General features: G+C 40.5%; 1 protein-coding gene and 1 long non-coding RNA gene across 4 annotated transcripts in view; one reads left to right on the forward strand and one right to left on the reverse strand.

Annotated features, from left to right (window-relative positions):
* The window catches only part of LOC119504285, a 45,531-nt gene extending 44,182 nt beyond the window's left edge, over positions 1 to 1,349 (reverse strand). The window contains exon 1 of the long non-coding RNA XR_005210537.1: positions 1,211 to 1,349. This is a non-coding gene — a long non-coding RNA (uncharacterized LOC119504285). The remainder of the gene's footprint in view (positions 1 to 1,210) is intronic.
* On the forward strand, positions 660 to 25,216 carry LOC119504243 (enhancer of mRNA-decapping protein 3-like). 3 transcript variants are annotated; one of them, XM_037796289.1, is made up of 7 exons: positions 660 to 794; positions 2,498 to 2,677; positions 3,345 to 3,541; positions 13,795 to 14,151; positions 21,487 to 21,640; positions 22,492 to 22,709; positions 23,761 to 25,216. In XM_037796289.1, the coding sequence occupies exons 2-7, from the start codon at positions 2,514 to 2,516 to the stop codon at positions 24,093 to 24,095; spliced, it is 1,425 nt and encodes a 474-aa protein (XP_037652217.1). In that variant the 5' UTR covers positions 660 to 794; positions 2,498 to 2,513; the 3' UTR covers positions 24,096 to 25,216. The 3 variants fall into 3 exon arrangements, with proteins under 3 accessions (XP_037652217.1, XP_037652209.1, XP_037652222.1); XM_037796281.1 differs by lacking the exon at positions 660 to 794 and adding an exon at positions 1,366 to 1,471; XM_037796294.1 differs by lacking the exon at positions 660 to 794 and adding an exon at positions 2,031 to 2,050.
* Positions 25,217 to 26,682: the final 1,466 nt, after the last annotated feature.

Genomic DNA, 26,682 nt, shown 5'->3' on the forward strand with positions numbered 1-26,682 from the left:
ACAAGGGCATATTAAGAACATATACAGGCATATTAAGAACATATACATTAAGAACATATACAGTATATACAGTATAAGATATATTTTTGTGTGAGAAGGTGTCGTATGAATTATCTATTTAAAAGCCTGATGGCCTGGGGGAAAAAACGGTTCCTCAGTCTGCTGGTGAGAGACCTGGGAGTCCTGTATCTTCTACCAGAGGGCAGGAGGGAGAACAGGCTGTATATCCTCCTGAGACCCAGCCCATTGACATGTGTCCTCTGTAGTGGACATTTTGTCCACATGCATATCCTCTCACTCTTTTGACCTACTCTATCAACCCCTGGTGTATTGTAAAGAGGACATCCTGGGCTTTCCAGGGATATGGCATGTGTTGTTGTTTTTTTTAATCAATTTGAATGTATTCTTGGTTTAATATCACTCTACAGCCATAATCTGTTCATTTTTTTAGTCTTTTCACACTGGAATAGTCCTGTAGTTCACTACAGAGGACAATAAAAATAAAGTTTAACAAGCCTAAATTGTTAAGATTTTTCTTTTAACTCTAAATAGGTATATATATGTTTTTGTTTTTATTTTGTTCTTTTTTAAAAAAAATATTTATTATTGAATTGACGCTTTGGCAAAAGATTGTTCACCTGACAGTCATGCCAATAAAGCAAATTGAATTGAGAAAAAAAAAATCACAACAAACCCACGTGGGATATAACGGAAGTGACGTCACGTATCAACCCGGAAACCGGCACAAACAACAGGCTTTCTTTGAGTCACTCAGCTACAGATCTATCGACCAGGTATATATCTATCCGTTATCTACTAAATAAACTCGGGTAGGAGTATTTAAAGAAATGTAAGCACTCGTTTACACAAGCTTACAGCAACAGTCTGCTTAGATAGAAAGTAAACAAGAGGAGAAGCTAATGTTAGCTGCACAGCTAGCACTGCTTTCTAACAGCTCAGTTACATGTTGTGATATTTCTGTGAACTATGCATCATATGGATGTTATTTCAGGATATTTCCCCCCCAAGTTGTTTATAGTCAAATTCTACCTCAAGAAACACGCAACAAAACCTTTTAAATGAACAGTAATTAGCTCATGTTTGTGCACAAAGCTCGGTAACGTTGCATAGTGAAGAGCTTTTAATATGCTGAGCATGACATAACGCCGAGCCGGGACTAGTTATCCCAATTATATCACATGTAACTTACCATTTAACCGTCGTTTAGTCTTCTCTTCACCGATGGAAGTAACTTTGATTTAATGAATTAGCTAATTAGTGCAGGTGAGCAGCGCGTGGACCAATTAATGAAAACCAGGTTCTGCACGTGTGCTGCAGAGTTAGTGGACCGGAAGGCCAGATCAATTAATATAATGTCTTCATTTAAGATAGATAGATAGTAAGTAAGTAACTTTATTGATCCCGAGGGAAATTCAAGTTTCCAGCATCACAGTTCCATAGTGCAAAACATGTTAGTAAAAAGGCAGTAAAAAAGTTAGTAGTGCAAAGTACAAAGTACAAAAAAATATACCAGATATAAAAATACAAGGAGATGAAGAAAACTGTTAAAACTGAATATAGTGCAGGGTAACAGCTGTGATACAGGACTATTAAAAGAGTGAATATAGTGCAGAGTAACTCCAGTAGCTTAGTCTATGAAAGTGCACTGTGTGCATTGTCTGTCCTGCAGACCGGCCTCCTTCGCCTACCTGGGTGAAACATTTGTCGATATGTGGTAGCAACAATAATCTAGTAGATTATACAATGGAGTTTGGTCTAATGCTCCATAGCAGGGAAGCCAGATGATTAGGGCTGGAATTAGGGACATAGATTTTTAGAAATACTGAGATCCAAATAAGTCCAAGTCTCCAAAGACACCAAATAGAAGCATGCCGAAATCATTTAATTCTTTAAATCCTTTGAATACTTTAATTATGCATTGGCCTAAAAGTTGTCATTTTTCAATGTATTAAGTCAGTGGTCTTCAAAGTGGGGTCTGGGGACCCACAGGGGTCTTTGAGGGGGTTTCAGAAGGACCCTAGAAAAAAAGGTTTAGTACGGCTATTTTGGTAATGGGTTTCATACACTTTCTGTAATAAAACATCTAAAAGCAAATATCCTATCAGATGGGGGACCCTAGGACAAAATCGTATCAAATGGGGGTTCGCGGTTAGGGCATCTAGTAAGGATGCCCCCTGGGGGGCGACCCGACCCCGAATAAGCGGTTGAAGATGAGTGTGAGATGAGTGAGAGTGGTCCGCGGACTTATTTGTGTCAGTTTAGGAGGCTTTGATGTGAAAAAGTTTGGGATCCACTGTATTAAGTAATACCAGAATCAGCCTATAAAATGTCTGTTTTAAAACTGTTGAATATAACTCCTCTCAGGTTGTCTTTGTTGTCATCAATAGTAACTACAGCCCGGGCTGAAATATACATAAAGTAATTGTTACTCAGCTCTTGAGGTTGATTTTTCCTTGTTAATGTTTTTGAATCGTAGGATCATCGTGAACATAATGGCCGCGGATTGGTTGGGTAACGTTGTGTCTATAAACTGTGGGCTGACGTTGGGAGTTTATCAGGGAGAGGTGTCGTCTGTTGATCACGCCAGCCAGACCATCTCACTGAGACAGCCCTATCACAACGGGGTCAAATGTCCTCTCCCAGAGGTCACTTTCAGGTAAGAAACACATTTTCTTGTGTTGCACATCAACAGGAAATGCATACATTTAACCTTAGTTAAGCAATGTTGAAGGCTTTACAAGTAGTCTAATGTTTGTATTTCATCCTCCCCCCACAGTTTCCATAAAAAAGGCCTAATGTTTGCATTCTGCTATGCATCAGATTTATTTGTAATTATTACCACCATCAAGGAGATTCTATTTTTAGTGTCAACACTTATTAAAAGGTCTAAATGACATTTGGTGGAAAGGGATGACAAACAAGTGATCAATTTTAATGCATGTTAGATATAGGAAAACAATTTATTGTCATTACAAGACATTTTTTGTTATTTTCTAATCGACTGCATTTACTTGGATGAAAAAAATCGGCCACATCTATACCAGCATTGTCTATCACCATGTGTATTTTTGATTCAGGTACAGCTCTAGATGCTGATTTAAATACAACTTCTAACCAAATTTAGAAGATTGTGAAGCCTTGGTGGAGGTATCTAAATGAAACCCCTTATCCCTTTTAAATGTTAGAGCTCTTTTCCACCCAATGAGCTCCACAAGCCATGTCTGGTAGTTTTATGCTTCGGCATTCCGACTGAAAATAAATGTCTAAAAATCCAAATCTAGAGACATGTTGAATTAAGTTTTGTAATTTGTTTTGTCTTCTAGTGCCATGGATATCAAGGAGCTGAAGTTCCTAGATATCCAGAAAACAGTCAACAAGCCCGGCTCTGGTCAGGGAGCTGCAACAGAGCCCAGCTTCATACCTTCAGCACGCCACAGTCAGAGTAACAGAGTCACTCAGCCTCTTGTAACAAGCAGCAGCTCTCAGTCCAGCACTGCTCCAATCACCATCCTACGCAGAGGTAGGTGGACCTGGAGTTTAATCACTCTCACAGTTAACTTTCTTTGATAGAGACCCTAGTGGAACAATACTGTCATTATAGAGTTTTATAATGCCTGTGCAGTGTATGGGGAGGACCGAGGACAGACTCCTCCCAACCAACCGTCGTACAGTCGAATGAATTTCTGACGTCAGAAATTTTGGTCGGCCATCCACAGGCTCTCGCACAGTTGAAGCAGAGCCACGAGCCGATTTCCCAACATCAGTGCCTTTTTTCTACTTTTTTCTTTCCGGTAATCAGAGCGTAACTATCAAGATAACAATGTACAATAGATATAGTAAAACGTAGCTAGCTTATCTCCAATTCTCTCTGCAAAATGGACAAACCATGCTGTCCGCGTCTTCTTCGCCACCTGCAAGTCCCTATACTCCAGCGCCTCTTATTCTAGACGTTTCAGCAGACAGGATGGCACAGATGATCAAGGCAGCACGTTTCTGCCTTGTTAGCATTATTGTGACCCGTACAGACCTCTGCTAACAAACAAACTTTACCTGTCTCAGTGCTTTCAAACAAATCTTTATTGACAACTGTCAACAGCCAGAACGGGCCTCAGGGGCCGACTGGCCATGTTTTCTTTTCTATTTTACACGTGCTGTGTGAGCACTCAGGTCGTGGCTGATGATCGGACCGTACAGTGTGAGCATATAAATTGTGAGATTTGGCTTTACATCACAAACGATCCACTCGTACAGTAGGAGTAGGATTATTTGTTTGATTTTTATTTATTTGAGCCAGAGAATGCGGATATTCAGATTTTAAAACAAGACTTCTCCTTGAGCGGGACTTGGACACAATAACAAACAGACCGGATTAAAGGACAAGTAAGAAAAACTTGTTATTTCTCTGCATGGTCCTTTCCATAATGTTGTCAGACACTTATAATGACAATCTGAACCGGTCAGTGGCAAAAACAAGCACTTTTAGTGGAAGTAATGTTACATACTGACACTCGTTTTGCAGCTGCCGGTTACAGCGCTCTGGCGCAGTACTGGACCTGTTTCAAAAATTGTTGTCCCCATTTGTCAATTAGACACAAAAAAATGGGAAAATAGGGTCCAGGTTGAAAAATACCAAAGTTACCCTTAAAGCTAGAATGATTGAATTGTTTGACGTCTTGTCTGTAATTGTCTTTTGGTGTTCTAATGAGTGAGGTGCTAACAGCATCAGCAGCAGATAACAGAATAAGGGTTTGTACTGAAACCGGTGACATTAACACTGCAGGTGCTAAACAAGCTCCAACAAGTGAACACTGTTCAAGGAGAGCGTGATTGTGCAGTGCAATACTAGATGATTGACAGGTTATTTCCCAAATGTTCCTAAATATAAAGACAGTTTGACGTACCTTTTCATAGATTAGGCAAGCTCAGGTTATTTCAAGATTTTGCTTATTCACCGTGACGATGCATTTCTTAGTTCTCAAATCACACAGTCATGTATCGCATGACAGGAATTTACCACAGGGATGGCCGTACAGTGTTCCTCTGTTGAGGAATAGAACATAGATATTGTTCACTGACTGACACACGACAGTGTTGTCACATATTAGCCAACTCTTTTTAAAATTCCCAGAAAGTTTCGACTGAAGATGGACTGAAAGTGCAAAGTCACTCAACATCACCGTTTTTGATTGTACAATAGACGTGTGGGATGTTTTACAGTCTACAATAGGAAGGAAGTCCATTTTCTTCATTGACTCAGCAGATCAAATTATTATGCTGATGTCAGATGAGTATGCAAACAAGTGAGAGGTCCTAAATAACTTTTCACACACTGCCTGTTTATCAAATCACAATACTCCAGTGCCACTAATAGAGTGATGATTCTAAATCCCATGAAAAGACCAAAACCAACAGTCCATCTCTCAATACTCTCTGACTTCCCCAGCAGACATGAATGTGTCTCTCAGCCCCCAGGCCATTAGTTCCTTCTGAAGAAATACATCTTTAGTAGTGAGTCATAAATATGTGATTTCACTTCATTATGACTCAGGCATTTTCTAAAACAACTAGGCACTGTTAGGGATGTTACAATATCGCAATATTGACAAGCCAACCGCAGGGGATGGCAAGCAACCGCCGCAACCACTATGTTCACGTGTTTTTTTAATTCTTTGCAATGGGAGCATTTACACTTTGTATTTACACTTTGCTACAAACGGCAGCAGCGTGACGAGGTGCTGAGCAGCTATTCTGCGCTGAGCACTGCACGTATTGTGTTTTTCTTGTTCAACTTTGGGTAAAACTCCTCAATGACCAACAGTCACATCCTACATGTAGGCTACAAATGCTGAACAACAACCACAACAATGGAGGAGAAATTAATACACATAGACCGATGGGTCTTTCCTCTCTTCCTACGTCCCTCAGCCTTCTCTTCTTCCAGAGCAAGTACTCAATTTGTGCCGACATTTTGATATTCTGTATCATAGCAATGAGACACATCCAAAGCGCTTCAGCTCATTGTTCTTCTGTGTTCTGCATTTAACAAGTATTAATTCGTTTTTTTTTTTTTTTAAGTTGCAATAATACGGCATATCACGCTGTTTAGCCAATCATTATCACCGCAGGAGAAATTCCTTTACCGCGACAGCCCTAGGCACTGTAGTTTTTAACAAACGTTTCTCAATTGAGAGTAAATAGTGATTTGTAGGTAGAGCTGCAACGATTAATTGGTTGGTTGTCAACTGTTGACTTAATCAGCAACTATTTTGTTAATCGATTAATTGATTTGAGTAATTTTTGTAAGGAAAAAAAAGTAAAAATTCTCTGATTCCAGCCTCTTAAATGTGAATATTTTCTGGTTTCTTTGCTCCTCTGTGACAGTAAACTGAATATCTTTGAGTTGTGGACAAAACAAGACATTTGAGGTCGTCATCTTACACTGATCAACATTTTTCATCATTTTATAGACCAAACAACTAATCGATTAATCAAGAAAATAATCAACAGATTAATTGACATTTAGTTGCAGCTCTATTTGTAAGGGAACATTTTCAGCCACAGATTTTGTGCGCTGATAGCAGGATGGTGAATGTGGGATTGACTCAAAAAGAAAGTGATAGTGCCCATGTTCATGGAAATGAAGGAACATGCAACGTTGTGGCTCATTGATGTGCTTTTAATAGTTTTTGGACAACAATGAGGTTTTGGTCTTTTTAGTTTACTGAAAATAAGAAATACATAGAATATCAACACAGATCATCTGAAATGGGCCTTCCTCCTGACCAGGGTTGAATGTGCGTTGGACACTGCTTGGCTTTGGGGAAAAATAATTCTTAGAAAATCTTACAGATATAAAGTGAGGTTTGGTTCAGTGTTATTGTTATGTTACAACCTTCTCAATTAGTCTAAGGAAAGGGGAGACAAAGTAACAGGAACACTTTAGAAATGTCGTGCAATGTAGTGGCTGTAGCCAAAACATTCTGCCAGTGAGAAGCTTATGGTATTGTTTATATTAGAGACGGGTTGATTCAACTCAGTAGTAGTAAAATTGCAAATTTCCCCACTCTGTGACTAATAAAGGAATATCTTATCTTATTTTAGTAGTCTGTAGTAATTTGTGGTGCCATGGTTTGTAGTGTTGATAAGCAGGTGTCCTGTCCAGTGTCTTGTAGTCATTAGTGATAAAGGTCAGGTTGTGACCTCTGTTCCTCTTTGGCAGATGTCTAGAGTGATTTAAGAGTGTATTATAAGTCATCTGTAGCTGTCTTTGTTACTGTGACTCACTAATTTCTGAGTTAATATGCTGTTTCATGTAGTGCTTTTGATATTTTGTAGCTTTGCTCATGCCCAGATTGGCTTTTAGGCTGTGTGGACGTCGTTTTAAAAAACTCTAAAATGTTGACAACACAGGGAGTTTTTCCTGGCCACAGCATGCTTGGTGGGTCTTGTTGGGTCTCTAAACTATGGTGTACGGTCTAAGACCTGCTCTATATATAGAGCGTCTGGAGATAACTTCTGTTATGATTTAACGCTATATAAAAATAAATTGAATTGAATTGACATTTTAGCCGCGAATTATAAAACTTTCAATTTTACTGTAGTTTTACTTTTATGGCAATTTAAAAAAATATATATATTTCTAAATTAAATTAACCCCTTTATATCCAAAATGTGATTGAATAAAAAATGTAAATACAGTGGAAACCGCTTATAGTGATCACGTCTGTCTATAAGCGTATGGTTATTATAAACAATATTTTGTTGTTGTAAATGTAAATCAACTTTTATTGTCACACAGTACATTATAGACAGTACAGCACAAAGTGACATTTACTCTCTGCATTTAATCCATCCCAGTGTTAGGCAGCCTGGGGAGCAGTTTGAGAGTCTGGTGTATTCCTTAAGGACACCCCGGCAGTGCCCAGGAGGTGAACTGGCACCTCTCCAGCTACCAGTCCATAGTCCGTACTTACTCTAATTGTCATTTGTATATTTATTACATGAATACAAAGTAATGAAACGGACAGCTTTGCTATTTACTGGCTCGCTGCCAATTCTTCTCCCTATTCCCTCACCAAGGATGAGACATTGTCGTTTTTGGCCGGCTATGAGCCACCACAGCGCGGGCAGCACATGCAGATGAATGACACCCCTTTTGCCGGAGCGTCGCAGAGCCGGTTGAGGATCAGCAAAGTTTCACTTTGGGGACATTACGTGCAGGCATTATCAATCCACTTTACAAGGGCGGCTTCAACCACAGGGGTTTTCCCCGTGTAAATTACTTTCCCTTTTCCATCATGATTTCAATGTGCAGGCAGCACAGGTATACAGCCGGTAAGCAGACGGTCATTAAGGCAAAGTATCCAAGAGAGTAAAATAAAAAACAAAACAGAAATTGAATTAATGTTAATCTGATGTAGTTTTAAAATGTTTTTGCATATGTTGTCATCTAAAAAAAGACCCAAAATGAACATTGTAAGCGGACTACTTGATTACTATAAGCAAATAATTTAAACAGCATTTGTAAAGGAATGATTCTGTTCGAAGCTTTTTGCGGTTGATCACTGTAACTACAAAATATGATCAGTTATCAGGACAGTTGTCACATGTCTCAGCCAGACATTAATAGAGAAATGCACATCTGCATTCTTCTGTCCCAAGTTGTACATGCAGCTGTAAAAATCAGAATGCGTTACTCAACCTTCCTGATTAGATAAAGGCTAAAAGCGGCATTTCCTCTCATCAACATCCAGTCAGCAGGAAGTCTGCTTGGAGAAGCTCTGCCAGAATCAGTTAAAGTACATTCACTTTTACAATCAGGATCACCAAACAATGGAGGAGTCAGAGGTCAATAGCATTGGCTGATGAATACCGTGCAATATTCTTCAGCCTGGTTGTAAAAATGACCCCTGTGTTAGTGCTTTTCCTGTGCGTGGAAGATGAAGCTCGCACAAAAGGAAGCCAGTCTTTTGTTTTCAGAGAAAAGAAAAGAAATATGTTCATATTGCAGACTGCAGTTTTCATTTTGTGTCAGCAAGACTCATAGCTGGTTCCTGCTCCCTGTGTGTCACTATTCAGAAGCATGGGACCAAAGCACTGTCTTGCAATGGCTCCCCCCTAAAATTCCCATAGCGTGCTAAAGGCTTGTAGCAAAGTTCCTCTTTACAATATGTGTGTGACTAAGATCAATAAACATTCCCCCTCCCTCTCCGTGTCTGCTCCTAAAGAGAAGGTTATGCAAAGCCTGGCTTTCGTGCCTCAGTGCCCTCCTGTCCTCTCTCTCTCTCTCGCTCCCTCTCTCTCTCTCCCTCCCTCCCTCGCTCCCGCTCAGCACAGGAAACCCCCTCCCCGACAGGAAGCCGTGTTGTCCCAGTGTGCTCGGAAGGCAAAAGCGATATCAATTGTGGAAGCAATGTTTACCTTTTGAGTTTTCAGTTTAATCTCCAGCTCTCAGGCTGGTGGCCAGGGAGCTAATGCCCAAATTGCATGGGGCCACAGTGCTGAGTGGCTTGGGCAGGGCTGGTCCTTTCACACGCAATGCCATGCTCCCAAAGAAGCCCCCGGCCACAAAGAAGGGAAAGCAGGGTGGGCCGTTGCTTACACAAGATTGCGGATTCCAGGAATGGTTTTGTGAATATCTGCCATTTATCTTTCTGGGAGAGTAGGATGGGAATTTAGAAATTGTGAATAATGCAGTGTCGAATTCCATCAGAGCCAAACAGATCTCATTAAAAGGGCATTTTTGGAAGAGGACCTCCAGACTCTGCTCTCTTCAAAACCATTCCCATAACCAGCACCACCTCTGTATATGGAGTGAAATTGTGTGCGGCTCATTGTTTTTCCCAAAAACAAATCTCTGCTTCGGATTTCTTTTAAACCTCTATGGTATATGTCTTGGAAAGGTTCTGCTGTGCATACATGTTTTGTTTAGCTTCACTCATGTAACTTCACACTTCCACACTGAGAGCTTCCCAGTATGATTACGGACTACCACCATTAACCACACAGCAATTCCTGTGTATTTTAATTAGGGCTGTCAGTCGATTAAAATATTTTATTGCAAAATTGTCCATATTTAATACTGTTATCAACATGGGAGTGGGCAAATATGCTTGCTTTATGCAAATGTATGTATATATTTATTATTTTAAATCAATTAACAACACAAAACAATGACAAATATTGTCCAGAAACTCTCACAGGTACTGCATTTAGCATAAAAATATGCTCAAATTATAACGTGGCAAACTCAAACCCAACAGGCAACAACAGCTGTCAGTGTGTCAGTGTGCTGACTTGACTATGACTTGTCCAAAACTGCATGTGATTATCATAAAGTGGGCATGTCTGTAAAGGGGAGACTCGTGGGTACCCATAGAACCCATTTTCATTCACATATCTTGAGGTCAGAGGTCAAGGGACCCCTTTGAAAATGACCATGACAGTTTTTCCTTGCCAAAATTTAGCATAAGTTTGGAGCGTTATTTAGCCTCCTTTGCAACAAGCTAGTATGACATGGTTGGAACCAGTGGATTCATTAGGTTTTCTAGTTTTATATAACACGATACCAGTATCTTCTCTCTAACTGTAAAACGGAGCCCGCTACAACCTAAAAAACACAAGTTGCATTAATGCTTTAAAGAAATTAGTGCCATTAAAACAAATTTGCGTTAACACGTTATTATCGTGTTAACTTTGACAGCCCTAGTTTTAATGTTTAAAGTGCCTTGCTCGCAGGCACATCAACGGTAGTTACTGAGGTGGTGAAGGTTACAGATTCATATTCCCTGTTCAGATTTTCCCAGCTGGTTCAGTCATTCAAACCGGCAACAAGTACACTTCTTTTACATGCAGTAGTAGTGTTGGTGTTGGTAGCTCAATCTCAATCTCGTCGGCCCTCGTCCTGTTGCTAAGCATTGTTGTTCTCCCACCGGCGTCTTCACCAGCTCTCTCTTCCTTTTCGTGACTGGATGTTACTCACACGCACAGTTATTATGGCTGGATGTCTGTTTAGTCTTGCATTTGAGCACATTTTCCCTTACTTTGCACGGCAGCTGGATTCTCGCAATGTCACAAGTTCAAGCAAGAATTGCGGGATCACATATCGCAATAAAATCTAAGTAATGCATTTGTGTCCAGCAAGCCAGAGCACGGGCCAATCAGCGTCCCGTGAAGAGCTACCGGCTTCAGCAAGAGTTTGATTGACCAATCACCTGCCAAGCATTTTTTTGAAAGTGCACCTGCACTTTTCTAAACAGTTTCCAATGACGGCGTCTCAGATGATTCTCTGTAACAAACCATCTGACGGGTCGGGTTACATTTACCCCCCTTTGGCATGTAGACTTTACACACTGTCAGTCTCCTGTTAATCTTTTCTATCAGCTGATTTCTGCTTCCATGATGATAACATTGATCAACAGTAACATTACAGGTGAAAAAAAATGTTGCATTTTCCAGGCCTGGAATTGCTGTGAAAAATGTTATCTATTTGAAAATGTGACGGAGTGTAATTGAAATTGGATAATGTTTAACGACCGGTTGGGAGATCACTTCAAAAAAGTAATAATTATTCCCTAATTTGACACCATGTCAGAGTTTAGCACTCTGTGTTAATATGTATGTATTTAACGGTGCAATTCCACCACAGCCCATATTTCAATTTGAATTGCTCCTAGCCTGTGTACCTACATGTACTAATTTGTGGTGGTAAATTTGTTCAAACTGAAATCATTGCAGCTCACTGTCTTGCCTCCCTACTTGTTATTCATTAGCCTGTTTGACTTGGAGCTCTGCCCAGTTCATTCAGATTTTTGATTCGCAGCATGACAAAAGACTTCCTTGTAAATAAAGACATTGTTGGCTTGTGCTAATAATGCCGGTAGCTTTCATCCCAGTTCACACAGGTGAATGCACTAACCCACCACCCTTCTCCCCAACACGTTGGACCAGTCGCAGTAATGCTGCTACTTATATTGGATTGTAAATCACTTATGAATACTAGTACAATAGGCACATTATTATGACTTAATATTTTGGAAGTTAACAATAAGCCCTGTCTGTATTGGTGGTTGTAAGGCCGTATTGTGATATTGAAACAGGTCTCATATTAGCTTATAGTTGGTTCGTGGTTTCGTATCAATTCCAGTTCACTATGACTGAGCCTCCCAGTGTCTTGCGTGAGAGAGTCCAAAGTACCTTAGCTGTCACAGTGACAGTAGCGTGAGACTGTGCCTCTCTGTCTCCCGGTTAGCGTGAGAGCTCAGCATGGTTGAGGGTTGAAGGCCAGGTTTTTCCAGTTTTTCTTTTTTTTTGTTCTCTGTTCATTTAGTTTTTTTTTTTGTTTGCGCATACATGTATGTAAACTTTATTGAATACCGCTCAGTCGGCCATTGTATGTTTTGTGTTTCTGCAGCGTTTTGTCCTCGGCGGGTTATAGTAACTAACCGAGAGAGGATAAGAAAAGCACCAGTCAGAGTTACACTAGATAAAAGGAACTACGAGCATCTAGCCAGAATCTGAAACTACTGAGTGCAGGAATTTATTGTGTGTGTGGATTTACACTGTTTACAACACAAGGATGTATAGCGAGACAGCTCACAGCTCCTTTCAGAGGTGATTAGGATGTGAGCAGGGCTGAGACATGGGGGGATTTCTGGGTAATCTGTGCAGTTTGGGTTTGAGATTAAAGCCAAAATGGGCCTGTGGTAGCCCAGAGCAAAACATCCCTCAGTTTATAAGATTTAGTGTTCTTGGATTTATCTTTTTCTGTAAGGTGTCAATGTTTTCTCACAATATATATTGAACATTTCCGTAATACGTTAAGTCCTTTTTAGCATTTATAAGCAATATATAAACATTTGATAAATGGTTTATAACATATTTTTACGTAGTTGTACGCAGCTATTAAAACAATTGAGTGTTTTGTTTATGTACAGTATTTGTCAGCAATTATAACTTCTATAAAGACATATTTTATATTATGTGTTTTACTATATTGTCAGTAATTATCTGTTTATACACCAGCCTTCATGTATGGGGAGTTATAGTTGGTGACCAAATACATTACTACCATTTTCCATGTTTATGTGCTGTTTATAAATGCTAAATTGGGGACTTTAAGTATGGTGTTGCCAAAATGTCTAATTATATTTTTGGCATCCTTACCAACCATTTTCTTCATATAATATCTGCAGGTCAACCTTACTCTGCCGTAATATTGGTTGATGGTGAAGTGTACCATAGATACAACTGAGTTCATGATTCACTGGTTGAATTTCAGTTTTTGATTAAATTTTTTTAGGTCTCCAATTCATCCAGTAAGAATGAGTAAAATTTTAATAAACAGAAATAAATGCACAATAATGTGAATATATCTTTTACTTTTCTACAAAGTCAAATAAAGCAGACTTATTAGATATACAGTCTTTTTTTTAAAAATTGAGTTAAGTGTAATAATTCAAATCAAGCATTTCATATGGATTGTTGTTGACACTAAAGATTCTCAATTTATTTATTTATGTTATTATTATTTATTTATGTCCATTTGCTTATTAATGTACGTGTAGTGCAGAACCCTGGATGTGATCCAAGCGAATTATTTTTTATCAAAACAAAACAGGTTGTTTGATATAGCTAGACAAAACAAACAATGAGACAAACATTACATTACAAGTCTATAGGTGGGGCATGGGTGCGGGTTGATGACTAAAGATAATTATAAACACAACGTCTCATGTCTTTTTGCTCCCATCTTAATGTGTCTGTGTTCTCCAGCCCCTGCAGGTTCATCTAACGGCAGAGGAGCGAGCCAGGCCACACAAAAGAAAAACAGTGTGAGGAATGGAGGCACTGCTGGAGGGCCGACGAAGACAAAGGATGACGAGTGCTTCGGAGGCGGGACCGATGACAACATGGACGCAGACTTCGACTTTGAGGGAAACCTGGCTCTGTTCGACAAAGTTGCCGTCTTCTCCAAGATTGAGAAGGGCGGCAGGGCGCAGCATCCCAGCACACAGGGAGCAGAGCAGAAGCCCCTGTCCTATCGCCATGATCAGAATATCCTGGAGGTGAAACCCGTCATATACCGACAGATAACAGTGCCCCAGCATGGAGGCAAAGAGTACTGTACCGGTGAGAACAAAACACATGTACATACTCATACAGCGCACACAGACACACTCACACATGTAGGAGTTAGAGCGTCGTTTATGTACTTATGGCCTCGTGTTACTCTAGATTCCTTAATGAAGTGTTGTCAGCTATGGAGGACGGAACCTGCCAAAATAAAAAATAAATAAAATAAATGACTTGATAGATAAAAAAAAATAAATGTCATTAAATGTAGCAAAATAATAATAATAATAATAATAAATAAAGATTGATAAAAATGGATAAAATGTGATATAAATTGACATTTCTGTTTTAATTTGCTTCTTTATTTATTTGTCTTTGTATTAATTCCCTTATTTATGTACTCTTCTGTTTACTTTTCCATTTTATTTATTAGTCTTTCTTTTTATTGATTTTTGCATTTATTTCTTTATTTTATATTTATTTTTAAATGTATGTATTTATGCATTAATTATTTATGCATGATTTTCCCTTACATTTCACCCCTTATTTATCTCCCCAAACTTATTTATTTCTGTATTCTTATATAAGTAAATAAATATAATTCATTTATTTATTCATTTTTGATTTTGTCAGGTTCAGTCCTACATAGTCAGCAACAAACATTTCAACAAATATTGAAACTGTTGCAAAGACAGTTGTTGAATCAGGTTTTAGGGAAACCAGCTTTCAGCTCCAACACTAATGTTCAATTTGCCAGCAATTCTGTAGCTGATGTAGCTGACACCACCCATGAAGGATTGGGGCTGCAAGTCTGTAAAACAATGTCAAGAAAAAGAAAAATATCCGTTGCGGTTCACCATAGCAAAAGGAGACTTCCTGAAAGGATAACTCTGTGAATGTTTAATATATTTTTTCTTATTGTCAGCAAATGCCATTAAACCATCAAAGTATTGTCTGCGTGACCAAGGCCTAATGTTATTATGATGATCTTATTCCTCTGCTCTGTGCCTGAAACCTCCAAAACACATTAAAAACACATCATTGAGCCACTCCAAGTCACTGGGTGGCATGTTCCTTCATTACCATGAACGAGACGGAAGTTTATTTTGAGTCAATCCCACATTCACCGTCCTGCTGCTGTAAACACTCACTGGGGCACCAAGTCCAAAGATGAAAATAGTCCCCACTAAATGCACTATTTACTATTTACAGTCCCATATGTTTTAGAAACTTAGTTAGGGTTTTTATGCAGCCGTGGCCGGAGGCATAACGATTTCACATCTGTCCCATTTCCGTGAACGTGATATCTCAGGAACTCCTTCAGCGAATTTCGTCAAATTTGATACAAACATCCACCTGGACTCAAGGATTTACTGATTAGATTTTGGTGGTCAAAGGTCAACGTTACTGTGACCTCATAAAACACGTTTTTGGCCATAACTGAAGAATTCATATGCTAATTACGACAATTTCACACACGTCTTATAAGATAAAATGATGAAGTCACTTTCACAACCGCACTAATACACTTTTTGGGGATATTTTATCAGTGAGCATGTAAGCTTTGTGAACACAGTGTTTGTTTTGGAAGGAGTATTTTTTTTCCACTGTGTTTAATCTTTGACCAGGAGTATCATCTGTTTATCTAACAACACTGTTTGGAAGCAAAGTCACAGCCTTTGTCAAAAGTTTTACACTTGATCCTGAGAAGCTCTCACTGAGGAATGTGCTGTAATGTTTCATTCTGTTGAACACAATGAGAAAAACAACATGCACTATAAAGGGTTGTCATCTTGGGGCAGGCTGGCTGGAATCATATCCTCCTGGTTACTGTTCATCATGACCTTTGACTCCCCCCGCTATAGACCCCACAGACATGATGAACCGTCCCCTTTTCACACTTGAGCTCCCTCTAGGAACCTGAGCGTTACATAACTGGTTAATACAGACATCAGATAAGTAACCGGCATGCTAACACAGGCCCTGGAGTCACTCTGTAGGAACAGGAGCAGTGGGAAGGTGGAGGGTGGGTGGTGTTGGAGAAAGGGCTGAGTCGTATGGTGCGTTTGTTACACTACAACTAGAGGGGTCAAACTCCACCTTTGTCTGGTCTCAAGATAAGGTCGTTTGTAGGGCCGATGTGGAATAATTTAGGGAAGTTATTTCTCTTGTGAAATCTCTCTCTGGTCAGTATTCAAGGTTCTATATACAGTATCTCCCCTGTCTGAACAATAGTAGGATGACAGGAACCAGGCTGTGTATACCCAGACTGTCTATCTACCACAGCCTCTGCGGTGACAGCGAGCAGCTCAGCAGGGAGCAGCTGTCTACCATTCAGCAGACAGCTGCCGAGCAGAGCCTCCTTTTCTTACCGTGCAGGCAGATCTGCTTCCCAGGGCTGTCATCATAATCCCCATCCTCTGCACTCTGTAATTAGCGTGCCGCCGTACAGCCTTACATAAACAGCACCTCTGAAGCAGGAACAAACCGCAGTGCTGTTGACCCGGAATCTTTGCCAGTAAACAGATAAATCAACAATACGAGAATAGAGAAAGAAAAACAAAAGTGCCCTCCTTTATGTAAGGGCTGCCATGGCGCACTGGCATGGGTGTTTGACAGGCCTGTTTCTATAGACTATTGTTAATTGTCATGGTCTGTGTAAGTTTAGTTCTGCTATTGTCTTGCTTTCCTGTGGTGTGATCGACTCCAGCTGTGCAGTGCAACCACGTCCTCAGCGCAAACAAGCCAGGCCGCAACACAAATTGCAACCAAGCCAACTGTCAGCTGGTTTTCCTAGTTTTCTTTTATTTATTTATTTATGCAGTATCACTTGTAGAGAAAGCAGGATGCAAAAGAAATGTGTGTCATCACAGAATATTTTACCTAACGTGCTGTCAGGTAAAGCGAAGGCAAACATGGGGAAGTGATGCATTTTAAGTTTCAAGCTGCAGTTTTGACGTTTTGATCCTTCATATTCATTGCCTCACTTGCTACAATGCTCTTAAACTCCAGGAAGTCTCATATGCAGGTGTTTGGGATCATAAACTCTGAAAGAATCCAAAACCTAATATTCAAATTCATATGAATTTTACCTGGCAAAGGATAGCAATGTTGCAAATAAAGTTAGTACAAATGATCCATGGTGTGCAGGATTTTGTGATTCTTTCACCAAGGGCTGCACAATTATGGCCAAAATGATAATCATGATTATTTATCGCGATTATTCACTGAATTTAGGGACAAAATGTTTTTATTGCACTTTCACATTTAAATAAACAGAGCACTGCTTTCACGTCCATGTTGTGCTACATTTCTGCAAACATACAAATCTTTACATCAAAATAAGACTTAAAATAAGTTTCATCTTCACCTGAATTCATTGCATGTTCGTTAATACACAGTATATTACTTTTCTACTCTAGGCTACAACCGCAACATTCAGGAAACATTCTCACAGGCCGCCACTGTAGGGTGTGCGCGCAGCAGCATCTCGATCGCCCCCTGGTGGCTGTTAGTTTAGGAAGGGCTTGATTTGATATGCAGCCGAGTTTTCCGTAAGCGGAGCACGCATTTTAAACGTCAATATCACAGTCGATCATGTTCATTTAATTATGGGAAGCTAAAATCGGGATCGCGATTAATATTTGATTAGTTGTGCAGCCTTTCTTTCACCCGATGATGGCCTGAAATGTCATTAATAAAGTGAGAGCAAGATTCATCAACTTCATTGAATATGAAGCAAACTTTACTAACAGAAAATCTAATGAAATACAGTATGTAACGTGGTTTGATAGATTCGTGCAAAATGAGCTGTTGGCACCAAAGATAAGACCAAAATGGTAAAAATCAAAAGGAATCTCACAGATTACTGCATTAAGCTTCTTTTCTGTGCCCCATCTTGCTACCTCCTCAGCGTGCAGGTCAACATAGTTCATCCCTTGCGGTGCAGCAGAGAGGAATGAAACAGCCTCGTCTAACCCTCCCTAACCCAGCACAAGCCTTAGTCACACACATGGCCCACATCCAGCCAGCGTGTATTGCTTTCAGTCCCGTCAGTTCCCTTGTCATGCTTGAAGGATTGCTTCCAGCTCAGTTTATTTTAGTGCTGCTGCTGCTGCATACTCATGGCTACCCGGTTTAGCTAGTTGGCTGTTGGGTTTTGTTGTCGCACCACATCGAGAGTGGGTGTGTGTGTGTGTGTCACAAATACACACACATAAATCACTTCATGTGTGAGAGAGTGTGAAGGAGGAGGAGATGGCGTGTGCATGTTGTCAGGGTTGGGGGTGGGGGGGTAGTTTTGGTAACGTAGCAAGAGAGTTATTAAGAAGAGCACCTGTGGGACGGTTGGAAAGCAATTGGTGCATACGAGTGCAACTCCCACTTCCTCTGAGTTTGCATGACAAGAAGCAGTTGACTTTCCTCCTGCGCTTATCACTCACGTGAGGATTGGCATTTCTGTTGACCACTGAAACATATTATATATCAGTCTTTGCGCGGTATCAATAAAAGAATAGTGGGAGGGGAGCAGGGCCAACCTAAAGATAAGCAAGATTTTCAGTCAGGCACGGCATGAGTCTCCGTGTTTATATGTAATTATCTTGGGTACGAGGGTGTGTGTGTGTGTGTATATGTTGCGTGGTTGAATGTGTGTGTAACTCTGTCCGTGTCGCATGCCAGGGTGAAAAGTTGTGGGCAGTTCTTTTGTGAGTGTGCTGTAGGATGAGATGTGTGTGTGCGCCCGCGTGTGTGTCAGTGCGAATTCGTGCACACACCAATGAGGCCACCAAGTTCTCGGCTACCAGGCCAGAGATCTGTAGGAGGCCATTAAGGACTTAACTGCCTCCCAGCAGCTTTATTTATCAAAGGGATCCTGAGCCTCGCAGTTCCCCCAGCTTGACTTTCATTACCCTTCTAATGTGCCACGGGCAATAGACAGCTAGGGGATTAGAAAAGGCTCTTTAAAGGTTTCCACACACTTCAGTTTTGTCCAGTGATAAAAGGCTGAATTGTAGTTCTCTAATACAGTAATTAAAAAAAAAAAAAATACACAGATGAGCAATTCTGATAAGGTTAAGTGACTTCACGTGACAAGTGAGACACATGAAAACTAGAGGATTGACATATTTTTCTCAAAAGAAAGATGGTAACTAAAGAGAAAAACACAAGCTTGATGTGATAGTGGTAGTGAGTGGAAATGTAAAAGTTGTTCAAGACTTCCAATCCACACGTCACTATATCTGACCTGGTAAGAACATTTTACATACAAAAGGTAAACTTCTGCACAATTCTTATAACCAGTGCTTAGTGTCATGTGCTGCATGTCAAGCCTCCTACAGTAAAATAGATTAAAGGGATAGTTTGGGTGTTTTGAGGCAGGTCAAATTACATTTTTTTTCAACGTTTTTTGACTTGGAAATATAGAGATATTTGACAGCAAGCAACAAGCTTCATCAGAGACTTTACCATTTGAAAAAGGTTGTGCATTCCTTGAAATGCTCTACACATTTCTATACAGAAAAGACAACTGCAAATAAGTTGGGTGTCATATTCCAACTAAAAATTACTCTCTATGAATGACTTTGGTAGGTTAAAAAAATGTGTCTTTGTTTAATAGCCATTGGCCCAGACACCGCCGCCATGCCTCCCCCATGTTTAGACCTCCCCAATCTCTCATCACGAGCCGTTGGGATACAGGTGCAGGTGTTCTTATATATACATATATGATGTTTGTCCCCTTCTTTGTCACGCCAACATGCTGTATGTTTTGAGTTAGTCAGCAGCCGATGTGGGGGGTCCAGCCCAGCGCAGCCCCGTCCCCAATGGGGATTGGTCAGAAACCACGTGACGGTGCGTGTGAACTCGAGGCCCGCGGGGAATAGGCGTCTCACCCTGACTGCCTCATGTTTGTCATGTTTTGTAAAGGCTGCCAATCTTCCCTTTGTTGCCACAGACAGCAATGACAAACAGAAGAGGAAATGGAGAATCTTCCGTGATGGGAACAAGATCAGGTCATGAGGAGGAGGAAGGGCATTTCCCTGGGGAACGGGTTCCTGTGTGGTTATCTGTAGACCAACGTGTGTCGTTATCTTAGAGGTCAGGTTTCTGGGTTTCACTTCTACTCCAGTTGCTGTTCTGATGAAGATGAATTGCAAAATGACACATGAAGATTTATTACACTTCGGGTCTATTTTAGAGAAATATGATACATGTCAGACCGTTCCAATGGATGCAGGAACGTAAGAGTACAAATATGCATATGAGTGTTCTTCAGCTTTTTATTTCAGGAGTTAATTTTGAAAAAATTAGATTTCCTACTTTCCCTAAATTTGGTATATGCTGCTCTGTCTTTCTCTGTTTCAGAGAGAGTGAGATTTAGAAATTTAAGATTTAGGCATACATCAAATATATCTGGTGCCATTTATCTTAGCAAAATGTTTAAAATCATAATAAGATTGTATCGTGACTTAAGTATCGCGATATTGTATTGTCGATCCTCTGATTGATGATGACCTTGATAGCAATGGAGGAATGTTAAAGCTTCAGTAGGCAGAATATTTTTGGCATCATTGGGCAAAAATTCCATAATCACCTTTCAGCATATTGCAGCAATTCAAGTGTTCTGAGAGAAAACCACACTTCTGCACCTTCTCATGGCTCTGTTTCAGGCTTTAGAAAATCTACCTTGGCCAATCACAGGTCATTTCAGAGAGAGAGAGAGAGAGCATTCCTATTGGCTGTTCAATCAACGGAGGCAGCTGTCAATCACTCGCAAACTCCGATCAAACAGTCAAACTAGGCAGCGCTCATGCTGATTACTGTAATGCCTATTTCTCGCCTCAAATATTATCAGAAACATCTTGTAGTGTACTGTTTAGCTGTAAAATGGGAAAGTTTGCCCCGGCTGGTGGGCGGTGCTTGGTATTTCCTCAACTGATCTCAACATGGCTGCTGGGTCACAAACTTTCTCATTTTACAGCTAAACAGTACACTGACAGATGTAGCTCTGATTGGTTGTTTTCCTCCAGTCTGTGAAATCTTGCAGATGCCGTTAGGAGCACCGGAGAACACAGAGGCACATGATTTTTTTTCAGATTACCTGTCTCATGTACTACTGTCAGGATATAGTGACCGTTTTATAAAAATTAACTTTAAATCATATTTGCTCCATTTCTACCCGCTGCTGCTTTAATGACAGAGTTTATTGTTAGTGGAGAAATTCACTTTTTTTTTGCTTGTCTTTTGCTTAAGGACACTTCATCTAGGCAGATGAAGATGCATTCAATAACCACCAAACCACCCTGTCATGCTCTATGTTCTGTTGCATCAGACATGAGAGACTAGAGAACAGCATTAACATGCTATCTATCTCACCACGTTTTCTCTGTGCAGATTCAGGCTTGGTGGTTCCCAGCGTGACCTATGAGCTCCATAAGCGTCTACTAGCGGCTGCAGAGCGCTGGGGCCTGTCTCTTGAGCGCCGGCTGGAGATGATCGGTGTGTGTTCCAGTCAGATGGCTCTCACTCTGCTGGGCGGACCAAACAGGTAAGGAATACCACTGTGGGCTCTGGTGTAATGGTGTGGTCTGTACAAATGTCTGGTAAGTGTGTGAAAGAATGAAGTTCTTGGCGTACTTGACTTGTCATCTGATGTGCAGGACGGTGCAAATAGAGCCACCCTATTTGCATAATTAGAAGTAGACTGTGCAACAGTGTGCCAAACATCCTAGTTATGTAATGATTAGCCGGTCTGTCCAACTATTTGTTTTCATGTCATGTTTTCCAGTTTCCATAGCAATCATTTTTACTACCATGTTTCTACATACGTTACACGGCGTTAACCTTGACCCCCCCCCTCAGGGTTTATTTTCTTAGGAAAGCACTACAGCGAGCAGTCACACGGCAGGTCAAGAACATCCTAACAGACTGAAGCAGCCCTGGTTGGCATTGTTTACCTTTATGAGCGGTGTAGTCTTATTTAAGATCAAAGAACGGCAGCGCTCAGGCTCATATAACAAACAGGTTTATTGTCTCAGCTCCTTTTATCAATTTAGCACCGTAATACCTGTCTCAAGTTTACACTGGAACTACTGTGAGCTCAGATCAAGTGTAATTTTGTTTTGTAAATACCAGAATCACAGACAATGGTGTTCCACTATTCCACTATTCCCCGTCATACAAGTCAGACTCAAAAAGTGGAAAGATACTCAAGCGTTTCAAAGTTTCAGCAATGAACCGTCTTCAAAGTTTTTTTTTGGGTTACTGATGCATGTCGGGTTGGATATCAGTCAGCATGGTGCATATGATGCAATTTGTTTGATAACATATTTATTGTTTAACTTATGAATACAACATTTATTGTACTTACTTTGTTTGTCATCTCTTGAATGTTCCCAGACTCACCCCAAAAAATGTCCACCAGAGGCCCACTGTGGTCCTCCTGTGTGGGCCACACATCCAGGGAGCCCAAGGCATCAGCTGCGCTAGACACTTGGCCAACCGCGAAGTGGAGGTCATCCTGTTCCTGCCCAATTTTGTCAAGATGCAGGAGTCGGTCACCAGCGAGGTCCAGCTCTACAGCAGGACAAGCAGCAAGCAAGTGGCCAGCATCAAAGGTAGAACACACCAACAGAGAGTATTTAGATTATTAAACCCCTGTCTACTCAAAGTGATGGTGGTAAATGTAAACACAATTCAGTGAGTCCACATGAGTGTCTGTGATAGGATCAGTTCATGTTGTTCTGTTGGAACACACCAGCACAGATAAATGTTGCCCTCTAGTGGAGCAGCAGCACTTAAAGGGGACATGTCATGCTCATTTCCAGGTTCATTCTTGTGTTTTGGGTTTCTACTAGAACATGTTTACATGCTTCAATGTTCAAAAAAACATTATTAGTTTTTAAGGCTGTCAAAGGTAACGCGATAATAACACGTTAATGCAGATTTGTTTTAACGGCACTAATTTCTTTAACGCATTAATTCAATCAATGTTGCCGAGGTTGTAGCGGGCTCAATCCATTGGAATCCATTGGTACCAATCATGTCATACTAGCTTGTCGGGAAGGAGGCTATATAACGCTCCAAACTTACTCTAAATTTTGGCGAGGAAAAACCTGGTGTGGCCATTTTCAAAGGGGTCCCTTGACCTCTGACCTCAAGATATGGGAATGAAAATGGGTTCTCTAGGTACCTACTAGTCTCCCCTTTACAGACATGCCCATTTTATGATAATCACATTCAGCTTGTGTTGTTAATTGATTTCCAATAATACATATGTACATACATTTGCATAAAGCAAGCATATTTGTCCACTCCCATGTTGATAAGAGTGTTAAATACTTGACAAATCTCCCTTTAAGGTACATTTTGAACGGGTAAAAAATGTGCGATTAATTTGTGATTAATCCCGATTAACTATGGACAATAATGCGATTTATCGCAATTAAACATTTTAATCGATTGACAGCTGTATTATTTTTCTCATACTGTCTGTCTGAATCTACCTACAATCACGCTCTATCTGAAACGCTCCGTTTTAGCGCCTGTGTCTTTAAGCCTCCCTCCCGAACACCAAAAATGTATTCTCTCATGGTTTTGCGAGGCACCATTTGAAGCACCGCATCCATCAACTTTATGTCTCGTTCTCTTCCTTCTCCTCTGCCCCAGAACTGCCAACAAGCCCCGTTGATCTGGTCATCAACTGCCTCGATTGTCACGAGAACCCACTGCTGAGGGAGCAGTCCTGGTACCAATCAGCCGCCGACTGGGCCAACCAGAACCGGGCTCCAGTCCTGAGTATCGATCCCGGGATCAGCGGTCAGCATCAGACTGTCGAGGCCAAGTGGACCCTCTCTTTGGGCCTTCCTTTACCTTTAGCTGAGACGGAGAGCAGGGTCTACCTCTGTGACATCGGTATCCCTAAATCAGTTTTCCAGGAAGTTGGAATCGACTACCGCTCACCCTTTGGATGTAAATTTGTCATCCCGTTGCACACGCCGTGACGGAGCACCCACTGACATTGCACTTAATGGACAATAGGAGGGAATGGTCTGCTTTTCCACAGTGGGTAAAGGTACTGTTGTGTTTGTGGCAATAGCTGAAGATAAGGTAAACTATGTTTTGTTACAAAGTGTACATAACGTCATGACACGTCTGAAGGCATACGGTTTAGGGTCTTTCCTCTCTATCCCGCTGGAAACTCCCGGTGGTTGCCGCGCGTTGCGTGCGACACCTCTTGTTTTCGAGAGGGAAAGGTTTCCTGTTCTTCGGTGTGTTTTGATAAGGGCTCTGTGACTATGTGAATATGTTTACAAAATGCTGACCACTGTGAGTCTATCTGTGACCTCTGATCCTGTGACCAGTCAGAGCAGCAGAGACACAGTTCCTGTTTCCTCCTTTTAGATTGCATGTGGAGTCCGGTCCTGACCCCGTGACCCTCGTGCACAGCTCAGCCTAAAGCCGTCTGCCAACCCAAACCTGCCATTCATCTGACCCACAGTCCACGTCCATTGTCTTTCAATGTAATGCAATTTTGTACTCACTCAAACGGGTGTGTTTTGTCTAGTAATAGTTGTAGCATGTTTCACTGAAAAGGGGATATTACACAGAATCTATATTTGTATTTATTTTTGGAATACATCTCAGGACAGTGTTTGAAAAATGTAAAAACTTTATATTTGCATTTACATTACATCCAATAGCACTCTTCTTGCGCTGTCGGGTGTTTTGAGTTTATGACTACTGACACTGAAAATGAAAAGTGGTAGCAGGCACCCCTGAGGATTAATTTTCTGTATTTCTGAAGTCTTGCAGATTAGGCAGGATTTTGAAGCACACATTCCAAGGACCAAAATCATCTTGGACCAGGTTAATCTCTAGGGCTCAGAGCTAGTTAGGTGTAGTGAAACCTAATTATTATTTTCCATTTTAGATTCAGCCACCTTCAGTGAAGCAACCACTTCCTGTCTTTTGGTCAACACAGTGAACTCCTGTTAAAAGCTCAGATCAGCAAACTGCAAAATGAAAACAACCTTATTTTTAGACTGGCAGCTATGCACTTTTGAAATTATGCTGATAGCTTTTTTTAAGAGCGCTTAAGTCCTTGCGTCATGAACTTCTTTTCCAAAAAATACACTAATTCAAGTTAAAACCTGAGAGTAGAAAAAAAAGTGATTGATGGGCTTTGCAGGGTTCTCACTTAACTAACTGTTACACTTTGGATTTAATGAATCATTTACTGCTCTTCACCAAACAGCAATCTATGAACTGAGGGGTGCTGAATTTAGTTTAAAGCTGTACTGTAGCAGAGGCTGTTCTGCCAAAAATAGTAAGAAAGAATCAAGGAGTTTGTGGTTTGTGAGTTATTAAATTGACAGCTCCTGAGAGCTTGCCAAAACTGGAAACTGCCCAGGTTCAGGTGTGCAAAGCTGGTAGAGGGGGGGCAAAGTGGATGCATGAATCTGTTGGTGATTCGACAAAGTTCTAAGTAAGAGATCTGAATATGAATATAAACCTCTGCTCAGGGAAACGCAGGCAGTTTAAGACCCTCTTCTCCTGTGCTTTCTCAGAACCACTATTCTGTTTCTCCTCCATTGCAGCAAAGACTAACTGAAACGCTTCAGATTTGTCTGTGATGAAGCAATCGTGTTTAAAAAACATTCCTTGCAAGTTTGATCGGGATCAGACTATCAGATTACAAAACATTGCAATGCAAAATATGATGAACTAGGTGCTGTGATGGGTTTGTATCACATTTTTTTTCAGGAGTGTAGTCAACTTTGGAAAATCTTGAAAAATATTTTGTACCTGACATATGAATAATGTATTGGTTATTTCTGATAAAGCCGCTGAGATGAGCACTACAGTAAGTAAATAAGCCTGTTAAAGATGGGGAGCATGATCTTAAAAACATGTTGTTTAAATGTATCTTTAGGTATACATGTGAAGCACCAGGCAAAACATTTGAATCCGCATTCAGCCTGGATCTTCTGACAAGATGCAGATGCATAGCATCGGTGCTCCTTTATATGCAAATGAAATAAAAAATGAAATAAAAAAACACTTTGTAAACTGTGAGAGATCTTGTTCTTGGTCATTGAGAAAATACACCTCAATTACTACACCCCAAGTGCAGTTTTGAGACACTCCCTTTACTTGGGTATTTCCCTTTAATGCTCCTGTGTACTTCAACTCCACTATATTAAAGAGGGAAATACTCCACTGTGTTTGTTTGACAGCTATAGTTACTCCTTTGGATATGAATATTTAAAATATATGATCAGTTTATACATATGACGTGTTATAGATTCAACTACCCAGTAAAGGAAGTAGAATTAGACTTGCATTGAATGAAAATGGGTTCTATGGGTACCCACGAGTCTCCCCTTTACAGACATGCCCACTTTATGATAATCACATGCAGTTTGGGGCAAGTCATAGTCAAGTCAGCACACTGACACACTGACAGCAGTTGTTGCCTGTTGGGCTGCAGTTTGACATGTTATGATTTGAGCATATTTTTATGCTAAATGCAGTACCTGTGAGGGTTTCTGGACAATATTTGTCATTGTTTTGTGTTGTTAATTGATT

The sequence above is a fragment of the Sebastes umbrosus genome, chromosome 2 (assembly GCF_015220745.1).
Source record: "Sebastes umbrosus isolate fSebUmb1 chromosome 2, fSebUmb1.pri, whole genome shotgun sequence".
Classification (NCBI taxonomy): Eukaryota; Metazoa; Chordata; class Actinopteri; order Perciformes; family Sebastidae; genus Sebastes; species Sebastes umbrosus.

Coding starts and splice junctions, on each gene's coding strand:
- LOC119504243 (XM_037796281.1), top strand. Junction 2,678..3,344: donor CTCCCAGAGGTCACTTTCAG/GTAAGAAACACA, acceptor TTTGTCTTCTAG/TGCCATGGATATCAAGGAGC. Junction 22,710..23,760: donor GCAAGTGGCCAGCATCAAAG/GTAGAACACACC, acceptor CCTCTGCCCCAG/AACTGCCAACAAGCCCCGTT.